This window comes from Dioscorea cayenensis, chromosome 20 (assembly GCF_009730915.1).
Source record: "Dioscorea cayenensis subsp. rotundata cultivar TDr96_F1 chromosome 20, TDr96_F1_v2_PseudoChromosome.rev07_lg8_w22 25.fasta, whole genome shotgun sequence".
NCBI lineage: Eukaryota > Viridiplantae > Streptophyta > Magnoliopsida > Dioscoreales > Dioscoreaceae > Dioscorea > Dioscorea cayenensis.
The window spans coordinates 28,475,534-28,492,638 of NC_052490.1; the positions used below are offsets into that span (position 1 = coordinate 28,475,534).

The window sequence follows — 17,105 nt, forward strand, 5'->3', positions numbered from 1 at the left end:
ATACCTCAAATTGTACGCTAGAGTTGCCGAAATTCCTTTGCTCGCGTTCCTTGGCATCTTGGTTCCCTTGTTTTTGGTAGCTTATCATAGAGGAGACCTGGTTTCCTTCAAAGAAAGAAGAATGAATAGCATAATGGAACCTAAAGATAAACAATACAATGCCTTCATCATCCAACATGAGAAGTAAACAAAACTGTAGGTAAAGGAGATGGTGATGTTGTCACTTGATCTCCTCTGCCATATATTCCAACCATATGATAATTCTACAAAGGTTACATACACATCAATTACAATTTTATAGAAATATTTGCCGACGTTTAATGGATTTGAGAGGTACCATGGACACCAAGGACAACAAGCTCACCACCTTCACCTTCTTCTTTCCACATTAATATTTACCAACTATGCACATTTACAATGGAATATTAAATCAAAGAATGGAGGAAATAATAAATGGAATACACCTCTATGATCAGTTAGATTGACTCATATTGATGCTTTCCAGATTTGAGATGCCATCAAGCAAGATACTGTAAAACTTCTCCGGCTTAAAAATAGCAACTATCCGTAAAGAACCACCTCGCAGAATGCAACTTTAACAGCCAGCAGCTTTCAGAAAATTATCGTAAGGACTTGATGCTGGGAGCCTGAAAGGCTCTGGTTGATAATGAACTTGTGATGGGTAGAAAACTGGTGCAGTAGTAGACAAGGCATATGGATAGGAGTTGGGAGCTGGATCAAGAAAAGGATTTCCGACCTGCATAGAAAATTGCATTGTCAGTTTGGCAGCAGGAAATCAAATTCTCCTTTGTTCAGCCAACAGATTCCAAAAACCGAACAGAGCATTGCTGTGTTGTAGAAATAGAAATTAGTTTAGTTTAACAGTCTATGAGAAATAGATCTTAGATCCCCTTCCATCAAATAATTCCATGGTTAAGGTGGCATCCATAAGATATATAAAAGAGAATTTTAGATAAAGCCATTAGTGCTTGGCAATTGATAGCTATTGTTTTAATATAAGCGAAGACGATACAAGTCAAATATAAAGAAACTTGCTAGTAAGGGAAAAAAAAAATGAATATAACAAAATAAACAATTTGGCATGCTTGGAATGCTATCTACAGGACTTTGTAAGCACATATCTAATTGCATATACATACATAAATACACAGATATATATATCGAAGCACATGCATAACAACTACATAAACATGGAATATTAGTACAACATTCTCACCCTGTAGAATTGTTCTGTGCACATATATAAGGGCTGGTTTACTTCATTTTGATCTTGCGAAAGATCAGTCAAGTATCGTTCTTGTTTTTGTTGGGCACTCATGAAAACAGACATTTTTTGTTGTTTTCCCATTAAAAGAGCCTCACAGTGACTAGCCATTTCTTTGAATGGTACATCAGGTGTGGTTGACACTGAAAATCTTCCTGGTTGCCATGCAGTTTCCAGAACCTGCACCAGTTTCTTTCTATATAAGCACATATATAAGATACTGTCTAATGAAACACAGCACTAAGTGCAAAATAAATCCGAGTAACGAGCACAACAGGTTCTCCAATAAGAATATATTATAGAAGAATCAGATACTTGCAGAACCAAAGCAACAATAAGGATTACTGATTAGAACAAAGATTCAAGGATACACTGTCCTTATCATGCCTATGGATCAAAGAACTTCTCAATGCCCATATCTTCCTAAACAATTTCTCTTCTTCACAATAGCTACTTCTCTGTTAATGCTACACTTTCAACAAGTTTTTATTAAAAAATAACACATCAGCTGAAGAAAATTAAACTACCATAATAATAATAGCCAAGCCTTCACTGTACCAATCCCATATTTATGAAAACGTTCGAGTACCATACAAGAGTTGATCCTGACTAAATGTACAAAAAACAAAAACTGACCAAGCATTAACTAGGAGCAGCAATATATATATATAAAGGAAGCAGAAATGAAAAATGAAGTCTATATTCATCTGGAGCAAGTTCCCACTCATAGGAAACTGGCCATATAGAAACAGGGTTTAGAGCACAGAAGATTCTTAAGAAGTTAACAAGAGATGGAAAATATCTACCATGCCAAAATGACGTAATAACGGGCAAACCGGTGATACAACATGAAATGTCACACCCCTATTAAGCATTAACTAAACTACTTCATCTAATGTTGGTCACGATACTTCATTTTTTTTTTTTTTTCATGCAAGAACAAAATAAAATAGAGAATAGTCTAAGGAAAGCATTACAGATTCTAGAAGTTGATTGACACCCAAGAGAGTGGATGTGTCTGGAAGTAATTGAGGTTCAGGATCCGCCACATTTTCAAATATTAGGAGATCGTCCTCTACTGAGAGGTTTGCAGCTATGACCTATAAGCAAACAGAATAATGCAATTTTAGCTCATGAAAGTTATTATAACTCTAAAAAGATACTGAAGTACCTCTTCTTGAGACTCCACGTCATTTTTAGAAACTAGTGAGGAGAGCTGGCCAGATTGTTCAACAAACTGAGCCCCCAATGGGCATACATCATCAGGGACAAAGTCTGCTAGTAACTGCTTTCTCACCACAGATAGTTCTGACTGCAGAGATGTGCTAAGTCAATAAGATGTTAACCAAACAGATAGGTAAAAAAAATACAGTTCATTGATAAACTGAATGGATCATAAGAAAAATTACATCTGCTATATCTCCTAAGCAGTTCAAAATAACAGAAGCCATAGCTTCTCTTGATTGGCTTTCCTTTATCTCAACAGCTGAAAGAGATTTTGAAGCAGCGTTGTCATCATCTTTGGATCCATAAACTTTCACATTTTTGACAGCCTGTAGTCTACAATCATCTAGATGAAGAAATGGATCAACCTGACACAAGGATCACCATTGTAAAGGACACTTTTTAGTTTATGAAACAAAAGCAAATATATTTCCTTAACAAAATTACCAAAAAGTTACCACTTCTCATAAGTATATTATATATACCATATTCTATGTAAGGTAAACTTCAGTTGAGAGTGCTGAGGCAGAATTTGTTTACTTGAGGGATATCTTGAGTTATCCCAGGGTATCCAGCTACCTCCAACCAACCACCCCAAGTTAGGTCAGGGTTATCCCACATTTTTTTTTTTTCTAAAAGATTTTAATTATTTCAATAAATATAATTAGTAATCAATTTTAAAATTTATTAAATATCAACAAACAACCATCATTATTTAGAAAAGAATAATTTTGATATAAAAAAATTATTTTAAAAGTTTGGTCAACTTCAAACAAAAATGTTACTTCTCAATACTAAGATCAAGAAGTTGAAGCTATACTAAGAATTTTAGGCATTGTAGAATTACTACGCATTGTTTTCTATTAATTAACCATATTAAAAATAAACTAAGAATTCCTTGTTGACTATCTTATGAGTCTCCTCAAAAGCAAGTATATAAGCATTAAACACAATACCATATATATCAAAAGGTACAAGATGTCAAACATGTATAAAAGAACAGAAGTAACTTGCACAAGCATTAAGTTGTATACCAGTTTTTCGTTGAGGGATAATTTAGCAATTGGAACAAGAGGTGTAATATTGAAAACTTTTGAAGAAAATATGATCATTGATGTCGCCAACACAAAGAGGGATCGACAGCGTGATGGTGACAATGAACCTACAAAAGATTTGGTGTAGGATCAGATACCCAAGTTGTATTTATGCCAGCATTACAGAAACCAAATGTTTAAGCGGATAAATTTCACAAATCTAAGTCACATATTCACATGCTAGAAATGACCTTATCTGTGTGCACAGTCACACAAGTGAAAAGTAGAAAAATTAAAGAAAAAAATACGACGTTGGCAGCATACAACTAAATTAGATATTCAAGTGAAATTTAAAGCTTACCGCCTCCTCCAAGTGAAATGCTCCTCAAGGAAAATGCAAGCTGAAAACTTCGAGCAAGAGTTTCACTAATTGGGGTCTGTAATTGTCAAATAGTAAGTACAACAACAAAGTTATACACAACAAACTCAATAAATTTTTGAAACATGAAAAATGAGGAAATGCCAACAATTATAAAAGATGAAATCATGGAAAGAGACACCACTGAGTGGGTTAGATTGTTAGATATCAATACTTGATGAGAAGCATTTCAGAACTTAAATATATACAAGGTCAATACCAGCAACCACAAAACAAATAAAAATAGTCGGCCAACTTGGCCAAATTACTTGTTTTAAGCTCTCATCAGGGTGGCAAAACATAGCCAACTCGGGCTTCCTCTAAAAGGCATTGTTTGGGGCGTGAATCACTTGTGTTTGCGCATGACTCGTTGACTTGTCCAAGTGAAAGGAATCTTGGGCAAGTTTGGTTAATTTTAGCTGAAACCTAAAAGGCCTCACTGACAACCCCCACCCACCCTTTGCAAAGCCATCTCCCAACACTTCCCATCAGCTTTGCTTCATCTTGCATCACCTAGTGATCATACCTCATCCCCTGACCTCACAATCTCCTAGTCATTCATCTTCAACTCGAGTAAGAGTTGCAAAGGTGATTCTTCAGGCAAGTTTTGTCAACAATTCCCCTTCTCCCCTCTTTACCTCAATTTCTTTACTTTTTTTTAGCAAAATTACTAATGTTCACTGCATCAACGGTCTAAGGGGTTGTTAAAATAGTATTATTTAATCAGTATGCTAGTTCAAGTTAAACAGTTTACGTCTTTTGGGTTATGCTGATAACCCTAATTCTATTCTTTTCTTTGTGAGAGTATGGAAAACCCTATTTGAAATTAGGAAGACTAATACTAGATATCTGTTAATGGATTTTCTTGTTTTCATATTCTTTAATCTGCTTAGTTTAGCTTGCATCCTACAATGCATATCTCCGGTTTGACTTCAGAATTATTTTAATTCCTTGTCTTGTTTTCAAACGCAAAAATAGGCAATAATATATCACAGCCAGAATGGCAAGGAAAGCTTCTTGTGCTTCCCAATGATTCAGCAGGAAATTATACCAGATGAGAAAACAACTTCCCATATTCTAAAAAGAGAAAGGTCACAAAAAAAAAGGAATAGAACAAAAACAAAAACAATTTGACGTATCATCCATCTTGCAAAGAATTCAATTTAGGTGAAACCATTGGAAAGATCTACTCTACCTTTGCTCGAGAAAACAACAATAGAAGGCCATAAGTGTGAGAAATTGCTTCATAATTTTCAGGAGTATTTTCAGGGAATGTCGCCTGAGCAAATATTGATGAAAGCAAAAGAATAATCTGACGATTGCTTAGCCGTAAGGGAACTGGATCCTGAAGATTTGCAAAGGTAAGGTATAGAGTCAAGATGTATTCCAAAAATTGTGCATGATACAATGATCATAAAAAAATAATAATAAAAAAAAATTGAATATGACTTATTGACGAAATAAAATACCATTTCCTTAGGTGAATTGTTCGAAGAGTGTTTGTCCCCAGCTGAAGGTAGAGAAGAGCCCTTCATGCTATAAATTCTACTCTTAGAAGACTGAAGTTTATAAAGTTTTGCATCAGTAACATTATCCTGACTGTCCTGGTTACCATTTCCTCTGGATGAAAACTTGTCCCTTTTCAATTTTTCAAATAGAGCAGCTGAGGATGAAAAGACAGATACAGTCCTTGAGAGAGTCCTTCGAAGATCAGACATCTTTGGTGAATCTGGAACAGCCGAGCAACCGTGAGGGCATACAGAAGACGGAACAAGAACCACAGAAAAAATGCGGTGTGCTCCCAAATGTGTTTCACGATCTGGGTGAACCATTGCTATAAGTAACTGATGAAAAAGTGCTTCTGGAAATGCCTGAAATGGAGAGTGGAAGCTAATCTGTTACTACAAACGGTCAACCAAGCGATAGCAGCAAAAAGAGCATTTGTCGTGTTGACTCACCTTATTCTGGTATGACAAATTTGGTACAGATGCAATTATTTGAGCTGTACGATAAACTGCAGAAACTGTGGACCTGGAAACTGACACTGTAGATGTGAGGTTTTCCAAAATCACGGCCATCATGTCAAGAACAGGTCCGGCATCACCAACCTGATTGCATAAGAAAAGAGGGTTATTAACAACATTTCTGATGGCATTCCGCATTGAAAGAAAAACAATCGACTTGCTAATAGAGATGTATACAGTGCTCATCCCAACTGAAACAGGAGCAACATGAGAACGTGATCAATTATGCAAGCAGATCTTTTTTTAAGGAATTTCCTCTTGGCTTGTGAGTTTAAGAGATGGCCATGAGAAGGAAGAAATGTAATTATCAAGGGAAAACACAGACCTTCTTACATAAATGAACTAGGCAGTCATCTAATGCTGCACGAAATTCATTGCTCCATTTGATAATGTCATCACCCAAGTCTAGGCTGCAAAGTGCACATTGCATGGTTCTCCTCAAATGCCTAACAAGATCACTTATAGCAGTCACCAGTGGAGCAGAAGTCTGACATTTAGAGTGTTCAGCAAGGCTAGTGGTAACTTGAACAATGTTTAGCTGCATGTCCGGTTGTTTTAATACAGCCTTGTGGTCGAGATGCTTGATCAAAATGGAGAGCAGCAAATGAGTGTTTTGTCCTATAAGTTAAAAACAGAACACAACCAGTCAATTGAGATCAGGAATAAACAGCCATTAAGTAAGAGTGTTCAGGTTTATGATCAACATGATCTAATTAAAGATGAAAAAACTGGTGAAATCTAAAGTAAGATAAAAAATAAATCAATTGTTCTCCTAAAAAAGTACCAGATTTTTCCATTAATGATTGCAGATCCAGTAAAACACATAAAGCAAGCCCATTTTCAGGTGACCACATATTGTTATTATCGAAATATCTAAAGAAAGACTCCAGAACACGGCGTACAGTAGTGGCCTCCTTCACAAGCTCGGCCATATTGCGTAGACAAACTCTTGACCAAAAATTAGGATTTCTGCCTTCATCGCTGTTAAAACATTGGGACAGTAAGAATAACAACAATCTATCAGAAAAGAACAAAGAATGACTTAATACAGGATTTGAGATGGTGGCTATTACAATGTCAGGTTTACTTCATCTTTTACGATGTGTTTCCAAGATGGAATTCTTGTAATGCAAATTGGGGAAGGAGACATATGACCCTCAGTTTTACGAACTTCCTGCACCCACCGATTCTGGGAGGGCTGTTTGTTAAGAACATCTGGCTTCTTTTGAGGACTTTCATAGTTCTCCAGGACTACTGAAACAATCTATAATAGAAAATAAGTCAATGTTCACTAACAAATAAACCAACAAATGTATTTGCAAATGTCCAAGATCAGATCTCATGTGACCACCATAATTCAAACTCAAAAGATTCTTACTGACAGAAAATGGAATTTTCTCATCACTCATAGGGAGTATGGTCATACTCTATTGACAATATCCTAACTTCTTTTATTTTCTTTATCATTGATAGCATCCAAACCCTAGATCCTAAAACCCATATTTCCAAACTTAGGCCATGTTTCCTTAGTAAACTATTCTTGAGTCTCAAATCCCTTAGGACATTGAACCTACAAGATATAACACTGACTGAAATCAAGAATGATTAGAGTCAAAAATAAGGTTGACCATATCAATATTAAGAAACTCACATTCAATAAAATGCCTACTGTAATGGATTATGCAGCTTTATTTCCCATCATACTCTCTTCTAAAAATTCACTTTTTGACTAAACTGCCTTCTTTCCCCTTTCCTCAATGTGTCCAAGGTTACAAATAGATTCTTGGTTATCAAGCACTTTGCGTTCAATCATTCCCAGCCAACATTCAGAAATCACACAAGTGAGCTTTTATGAAAATAAACGATCCAGTTGCTACCAAAATAGCTATGATAACATCTAAGATGACAATGATAAGACTAAAAACTGATTCATAAATTTTCAGTAACAGGACTAGGCTAATGAAACCACTTATGACCAACCATTTGACAAAATTAAAGGCACAATATGCATTCACATTATCTTACATTATCAAGCTCTGCTGAAATATGGGAATATTCACCCATAAACCAAATCTGCAGATGATAAGAGAAAAAAGAAACTAGTCAGTGTATACAAAACAAAAAATTAAACAGGGAACAAGCGCTGAACAAAATCATAAGTTACCAGAAATGGTTGAAAATTATGAACAAGTTGAAGGTCAAATCAAAAGTTTAGAAGCTAAATCAAACTGGCAAATTATGAGATAAACTTATTCCACTGTTTCAATCTACTTAACATATCCTCTCATCAAACTGTTTTGTCACTGTGGTTGAAACCTATTAAAATCTGGAGCTTAAATTTATTCTCACATAAAAACAATCAGATTTTTGGCTAATGAAGGACATGAATTCTTGCATCGAACAAAAAAAAAACACTAAATCAGGAATAAAAAGGGTAATAACAGAGCAAATTCTTTTATGTGTCCTTCACATGCATTCTCCTTTAGTATTCAATGTAAGAAATCTTGAATAGTATGTGCAAATACTTCCTCTGGCAAAATTTACCCAAACAAGAAGGAATATTACATCAATTGTGGTTAAGTTGTTTTCTCATTCATCTACCCCAAATCAACAAAAGGAGAACATAGTTATCTATGACTGTAATATGACCTTTCAGTTTTGCATCAACAAATTGGGTTTAATAGTAAGAGCTTTGTTCATTTCCTTTTCTCCAATTACAAATTGAAACTGTAAAGAGTATAATTGACATTCCCAAAATGATCAGATATGAAATGAAAGTTTGTATCAGGAATTTAGGCAAGAGGATTATATAGGGTAAATGCAAAAAATCTAAGAAGCTATATGCAAACATGCGAAGATTTTTCTGCAATCAAGATCTAACGTTCAAATAGAAGCAAATGCGAGGATGCACTGTATTAAGATTATAAGCCACTTGAATAATGGAAACTTACCATAGAAGACAGAGCCTGCAGCCCAGCCGCACGTGTGTTATGTGTCTTCTCATCCTCTCCAATTTCTTGAGCAAGCTCACAGAGTCTTGGAATCATGCTTTCCAAATTGAACATGTACGTGCCATCCATCTAACATGATGATAGACAGAAAAGAATCTCATTTGATCAAAAGCAATCTATGATGTGGCTCAAACAGATGTCGCTGATCTAAAGATGAGAAAGAGAGCATAAACCCACCTGACAATTTATAAAATCAAAAAGTGTCTGGCATCCAATGATGCGCATCTCATCATGTCTTGTTTGGTCCAATAATGTATGTATGATACTCAGCAAGCTACCTGCAAACAATGGCCTGTAGCGTATCCAGTCTAATCATGACAACTCATACACTGAAGAGAGTGGGATTGAACAAAAAAAAATAAGACAATAAATATTGACTATTGGCGGTTAAATGATTTCACCCAGAAAAGGCGAACATAAATTAGGGTTTATAGTTAGTAAAAATCTAACAATAACAAGAGAATATGTGACCACATATAAGCCAAAATATGAATGAATTGCAGTAAGTCGCCGCTACTTGTTTCCTTAACAACATTCCTTGGAACCACAATTAAACAGTGCAGGAAATGGATAATCAAATGTTAATAGCAAAAGAAACTATAAGACAATCATTTGACTATAGGTCAATTCTACTGGGTGGAATTTCCGAGGTTTCCTATTGATTGAAATTGGTGGAAGGGAGAGAAACATTGATAAAATCATTCTGTTGGTAAACCATTCCAAGACCATAGCAGGAGAATTAGAAAATGATTCTGAAAACCTAAAGGTAACTCTCAAGTCAGAGGAGGCCAAGTTTTGAACATGATATCATACTGGAGCTCTTTCTATAAACATTATGGGTGAAATGGATGTGATGCTTTGAAAGACTCCATATAGCAAAGCTAGAAACTGGACCAATCCATAATCAAATAGAAACACATTCTCAAATAAAATGAAAGAGTAATATAGGAAATATAATCATGTTGATAATATAGAAAATAAAATCATTTTGAATTAGAATCCATATGAGTTTATTATGCAGTAAAGCACATGATATCAAAGAAATACGAACTTTGCTAGATCCACAAAGCTTTAAAATTACGGCATCCAGAAGGAAAAAGGAAAGCATATGTATTATAAAAATTATCTCACATTTGCTCCTTGCAAGAAAGTAATAATTTGCGATAGATACGCATGACAATCTTTGCAAAGCCGAAGTGCTCGATCCTTAGTTCTTTGTAGCATCTCTGTTCTAAATAATCTGTAATCTGGTAAAAAACATGCATATAGTTAGCTAAGAAAAAGCGGGGTGATGAAAAATGTAACATGCATCGATTGAACAAAGATGGGACAAAGTACACCTTAAGTCCCTAAACTAAGGTCTTCTAGTCATTTTGATTCCTTAAAACCTAAAGGGGCCGTTTGGTTCGTGGTAATGACATATTACCATGGTAATATGAGTGGGAATGTTATATGGTTGGAAATATTGCGGTAATTTGATATAACCATATTTGGTTGGGAATTCTTATTACTGGGAATAGTTCATTGCCGTGTTTGGTTGTCATGGTAATCAATTTGCTAAAATATAAAAAATTATAAGATTACCACGGTAATCCAAGATAGACACCAAATTTGGTGGTAATACGATTACCAACTTTCTTGATAATATTTATAAGTTGGTAATGTGATATTACCATTCTGATTACCACTGGTGCAATGCCAAACGTGGTAATATATTCAGATTACCACTTAACACGTGGTAATCTTTCTACATTACCGCGAATCAAACGGCCCTAAAGTGTCATTCAGGTCCTTGAACTAGGAAAAAGATGCAATTTTAGTCCTTTTCTTAAACTAAGGCCTTTTAGTCATTTGACTCATTTTAATTCCAACCACTAAAATGTCATTTAGGTTCTGAACTAGGAAAAATTGCAATTTTAGTCCTTTACCGTGCTTCATCAACTTTCATTGTTGAAGTGGGTCAATAGCCTTCACCTAAGTCATGTCAGTTGCCATGTGTCATATAGATTTATTTTATTATTGGTGTTTAAAAAAAATAGAAAATTGACATGGCATAAAGAATTTAAGGAAGAAAGTAAACTCAAATGACAAGTGGAAGATGACATGATATCTAAGATGGCAACTTCTGCCACATATGCTATTTAAAAACCATAACACATTTGGCAAATGACATGTTATATGTGCTGACATGTACATCACAAGCCATATGCCATGTAAGCCCAATGATCCAGTGGAAACTGATCACATAATGTTGAGTGACTGTAAGTGCACAATTTTTCTAGTTTAGGGATCTAAATAGCCCACTTTTCCAATCAGGGACCAGAAGGACAAAAGGGCCTTAGTTTGGGAACTGAAAGCATGTTTATTGCACAAGAGACACCTATAGTACAAAACAAATATGCATATATCATAATGCCTCAAAGATCTGCTATTAACTCCTTTCATACTCAATAGTGATTTCTCTAAATATAATGAAATAACCAACCCTTTCCATTATCTTTCTGCAACAATGTTTTCTGCATTAAATGAATCGAAAACTATCTAAAACAAACACATTGGCAAACCACAGAAAAGATAATATTTTCTGCAATATTTTCTACAATATCATATGTAACTACCTAACTAAATTACTACAAATAAGTCATCGTCAAATACTTTCACTTCCCTCATGTTTTTTGTATTCTGCAAACTTGCTTATATATAGAGCAAAGGAAGCTTCAATGAGCGGAAGATCCTTGCCAAGCTGAGCTTGTACATATACTATAATATCCGCACGAAAAAATTGCTATTTAATATGGATCAATACATTTAAAAGAACTTACCTTTGGAATCCGCAATGGGTTTTTTGACGCATATTCACAAAGTTTGCCTATCTTTCTATCATTGGGTTCTTCATCCTTCAAGAAAATAGCATGATAATTGGATTAGATTTGGTATGGAGAACTTGAATGAGCAAGCATTACTAGAGAAATTTTACAGCATGATTGAAAATTCTCAACTACAATATTCTACCATTTTTCACAGTATCATAGCCGTAGGGAGTTTGAAGAGGCCTTAACTTATAAAATTTATCATTTAAGAGTGACGATTGTTAAATCTGAGGAAAAATGACAAGGAAGATTAGAATGCAAAGGCATACTTCAGCACAAGTGATTCAATTCTATAACTTCTTCGTTTTTCAATTTGCATCTAGGAAAAGAGGAAATGGTCTCAAAGCTTTTGGGAGGAACAGAAAAAAAAAGAGAACATTTTGGAGGGGAATTGTATGCATTGTCCAATGCTAATACACATTGCACAAGACAACTCCAATTCACCATATCATGATTGGATGCCGACAACTAAAGCCAAATTGCCACACTAATATAGACTTCCCTAACTCAAACTAATTCTCAAAATTAAAACATTATTCTCCACATTAACAGAAAAATTGACCAAATTGATAGAAAGAACTCATCAACCAATGACAACCCAGAGTTGTTTATACAAGAATATGCAATAAATCAGCATAGCAAAAGCAATAGATATGAGGACAAAACCTGTAACCGAGGGAAAATTTCAGAAAGAATTTTCTTATAACGCTTTACTGGCTGCCTAGACCTGGCTCGCAATGAGGGACATAAAAATAACAATCTCCCACATAAAGGCAGAACCTTTCTTGACATAATCCCCATCTTTAACTGAATAAAAAACAATTAGAGAAGAACAACCATCAGCATTAAAAAAAAAAAACACTAAAATTTGCACACAAAAATCACAATTTGAAATTTTATGATGTTTCCCAATAATAAGTCCGTCAAATTGGACCATGAAAAAAAAAATCTCACCCGACATAAAGAAGGAAACAATGAAACAATTTGAGAAAAATACATACAGAATCACAGTCCTTCAGACAACCAAAATTCATGAATAGAAGAGAAGGAAAACAAAAACGAAGATAGAATGAAGAAATTAATAAAAACCATTAAAAACCTCCGAATTTCACCAAAATTCACGAAACCCCCACCCCACAAATTCAGGTAAAAATAATTTGCTGCAAATTAAAGGAAATAAAAATCAATAAAATAATAATCCATCAAGAAACAAACAATTCTCTTCCGAATTCAATTGCAATGATACTTGTTATCCACTTTCTCAAAAAAAAAATATATATAATAAAATAAAATAAATACAATGATACCTGGGATTAAGGCAGCAAAACGGAGGTTGTGGAAATCCGTAGAAAAAAAAGGAAAATCAAGAAATATAGCTGCGGATCTCCAACATCCTCCGAGAAAATGAGAAAAATTTAAGGAAAAAAAAAAGAAGAAATCGGTTTTGTTCTTTCCCATTTTCTCTCTTTTTCTTTCTCTTTCTGGTGGGCCCCGCAGCCCGCCCGTTCAAATCGGACAGCATTTCCAAGTATGTTTTTTTTTTAAAAAAAAAAAATTATATTGTTAAAATAGTCTCTATAATGGGTTGCATATCCGTTGGACTGTTACAAATGGCCAAATGGGTAATTGCCATTATTGTAATAAAAATAATATTTATTTCTATATGCTTATAAAAGATACTAATGTGGAAGACCCGTGATGATGCTAATAAGGGTTTATATATCAAATTCGTTTGGTTTATATCAGATTGAAAATATATTGTAATTTTGGAAAAAACACATATTTAGTATGAATACAGTCACAATTTGATTTTTTTTTTTCACAGTGGTAAAGTTGAGTTTGGAAGAACTATGTTTTCATTTGTAATTTGTGTTCTTGTACTCTATAGTTTTGTATTGTTTATATTCATGTTGAGATGTTACTCTGCTTTTTGGAGTATTTGTTTATATGTTTTTTTTTTGGGTCTCAATTCTCATTTGTAGTGTATTTTTTGACCTGTAAAAGCAAAATGTATTAATGAATGGGTTTTTTGGAAAAATTATTGTCTATTAATTCATGCATATAATAGTTTAGTATTAGATTAGTTTTGCATTTGTAGTAAATTATTTATTTTAAAGGTATTCATAGTGTGTTATGTTTATGTGGCAAAGAAGCTTTAGTTGTAAGGTTTGTTGACAATTTATTTATATATTTTTTTTTTTTGGCATGCATTTTTATTTAAACATGCTAAACAAAAATATTAGTTGTTTACTACGCAAACCAACATTTCTTATAACAAGACGTTACAAATATAGTTTGACATTCTTAACTGGCAAAATTTGGTAAAAATGTTGTTTTCCATTATATCTTTCTAATTAAGTAGAAATTTAATTGTCTTGGGAATGGGTGAGTTGCTCAGAGTTCCAATTTAGTTTCAATGGAATTTCTTCATGATATGGATAATAGTCTTGTAATTGCAAAATAATTCTTAATAATCAATAATAATTGTTAAGAAAGTAACATTTAGTAAATATTATATTTCAGCATTTGAATATTACTTTGAGCTTCTCAATTAGCTCCTTTGCATTTGAAGCGGAGACAATGATATGTTGTGATCTTGAGTTGATGAAACCTTCTTCTACAGCTTGGTCAATGAAAGAAAGCAATGAGTTGTAGCAGTTATCAATATTCAGTAATCCTGACCTAAAACAAAGAATAAGTTAGTCATGTTTTGTTCGTAATTTCCATTGTGTATGTGTATAATTGCCATTGAATTACCAGCTTGTTATGTATGCCTAATTGTGCCCAAATAATCACTTCAAAAAGCTCCTCAAGAGTGCCATAATCTCATGCATAACAATTCCACTTGAGATTAATTAGTCTGTATTTTTTTGGTTATTTATTTCAAGAAAATAAAAATATAATGACTTGTGAGAGGATGTGTCTTTGTGCATAATGAGTGATGAAAGAATGATAAGAAATTAAAACAATGTTATGGCATATAATAAATATGAAATGTAGGTTATGTACTAACCAGGCATAGCAATAAAGGCATCAAGATTGCGAGTCATCTCTGCTTTTCTTTGATACTTATCTGCAACTGGTTTTACTTCTCCTAAAGTGACACCAATGATCTAACAAATTCAAGAGACAATATATTACTGAATAGGCCTTGGTTCGAAGGGTATAAAAAATGAAGAATAATTTGTCATAAAATTCTTTTTTTTTCATACCTTTTTATCTATTAGAGCTTTAGGAATGATACTGAGTATATGGGAAAAAAAATGTTAATATCGTAAGTTTTTTTTTTTAAACGAATGGCCTTTCAATATTTTTTTTTTTAAAAAAAAAACCATACCCAAGAACATGTCTTCCACCATCAAAGACAGTTTGAGATATCAAGCACATTAATCCAATATTGCCTCCTCCATATACTAAATTAATGTTTTTCATCACATTAAGGGATTTGCTAGGTTATTTCACATATTTGTAGTTAAGCATACACAAATGAGTAGGCTATATGATTATAAGAACAATAATAGAGAAAAAATGATGGAAAGGAAGAGAGAGTGATGAAAAGAGAAATTAAATTAAGTAAAAGGAAGTAGCCAAACCAACTCTTTGCCAAGATCAATGGTAGCATCTTGGTTACTCTTTTTCTTTCCTAGGTTACTACCACAAAAAAAACACAAATTGTCTTGAACTTGGATGTACTCATTCTCTTTCTTTTGTTTTGATTTACTAACACTGCAAATTGCATTAAATCATAATAAGGAAAGATAAATTAAAGCTGCAACTATGCTATGTTTTTTTGTTGCTATAAAAAAAAATAAACTGGTTGACAATTGAATAACAATAATAATAAGGAAGGATGAGCAAAAGAGGATCTTGGAACGAGAGGGAAATAAGGCTGTTAATATGTATTTTTTTGTTTGAGTGCTACCACGTCTAATATAGGAGATTGATGATTGTGTGGGAAGATTACTTTATTTCTATCAGGCTGATCTAGGAGACTGATGCTTGTGTGAGAAGATTACTCTATTTCTATCAGGTGTTATATACATACATACATATATATATATATATATATATATATATATATATATATATATGTTTTTGCTTTTTAAGATAGCCACTACTACCTTAGAAATGCACATATATATATATATATATATATATATATATATATATATATATATATATATATATATATATATATAGAGAGAGAGAGAGAGAGAGAGAGAGAGAGCGGTTGCCTTGTGTTGTTTTTCTTTGGTTAATTTTTTAAATTAAATTTTTGAATGCTTAGTCAAAGATATTCATTATGTTTTGTCGGTTTTTCTTAAAAGAAGAGTTTATTTGTTTTCAATTCAAACAAATTAAAAAAAAAAATGTAATTTAAAATGTTAAAATTATGACAAAATCCAAAAGAATAGTAGATTTTCTTAAAAGAAGAATAGATTTTTTATATTATATATATTTTTTATTATATTTGATTTTCCATTTGGTAGAATTATATTTTTATTTTTTGTCTTGAAATAATTTTATAGAATTGTTCAACAATATAAACTGTTCCGCTTGTTATTGTATTGATTGTTCCGCAATTGTTTGAATAGTATTTTCAAAGGAAATTATATACCTTTTTCCCAGCTTGTTAGTTTGTTCATATTTGAAAAACCAGTTTTTGATTGTATTTATCTTGTATTTTCTTCAATTCAAATATTGTATACAATTTCAATTGTATTTTTTTCTTAGTTTAATTACTACTGGTAGTCATCAATTTTGTATTTTCTAAGTTTTTTTTTTTTTAATGTGAATTGAGATCAAATGAAGATTGGGATTTGTGACAAATTTTAGATGTGTAGATGTATGCAAATTAGTCAAAGAGATATGAGATATGATTTGATGTGTATATATTACAGATATTATTTCTATTTGATATGATTTGATAGGCATGTTTTTGTTTTCTAAATATTTTTTCACAATCATTTTAAAATTATGGCTATGGTTTTGTCTTTAGTTTTCTTAAAAACTAAATAGCCAATAAGGCTCTGTTTGGGTACCACTAAATTCCATAGGAATGGTGCCCATTCCTATGGAATTTAGTATTATGGAGGAAAGTATAATAAAGGGTGTTTAGATACTGTTTTGACAGTATAAAATTAGTATGGAATCATATGATTCCATACTAATTTTGTAAAAGAGGTGACCCCCAATTTTTTTTTCCTATACATTTCGGGCAGAGCATTGATTGGGAAAT

At 33.1% G+C, this 17,105-nt stretch overlaps 1 protein-coding gene across 1 annotated transcript; it reads right to left on the reverse strand.

Moving 5' to 3' along the window:
- Window positions 1–184: 184 nt before the first annotated feature.
- LOC120251602 (protein SEMI-ROLLED LEAF 2-like) lies at window positions 185–13,276 on the reverse strand. Its single transcript, XM_039260179.1, has 20 exons — window positions 13,174–13,276; window positions 12,533–12,673; window positions 11,819–11,893; window positions 10,128–10,243; window positions 9,174–9,288; window positions 8,937–9,065; window positions 8,011–8,058; window positions 7,059–7,249; window positions 6,770–6,966; window positions 6,311–6,603; window positions 5,920–6,069; window positions 5,431–5,832; window positions 5,157–5,306; window positions 3,905–3,980; window positions 3,544–3,671; window positions 2,695–2,877; window positions 2,457–2,597; window positions 2,263–2,385; window positions 1,238–1,465; window positions 185–757 (listed from the first exon to the last, which is right to left on the reverse strand). The coding sequence occupies exons 2-20, from the start codon at window positions 12,665–12,667 to the stop codon at window positions 596–598; spliced, it is 3,042 nt and encodes a 1,013-aa protein (XP_039116113.1). The 5' UTR covers window positions 12,668–12,673; window positions 13,174–13,276; the 3' UTR covers window positions 185–595.
- Window positions 13,277–17,105: the final 3,829 nt, after the last annotated feature.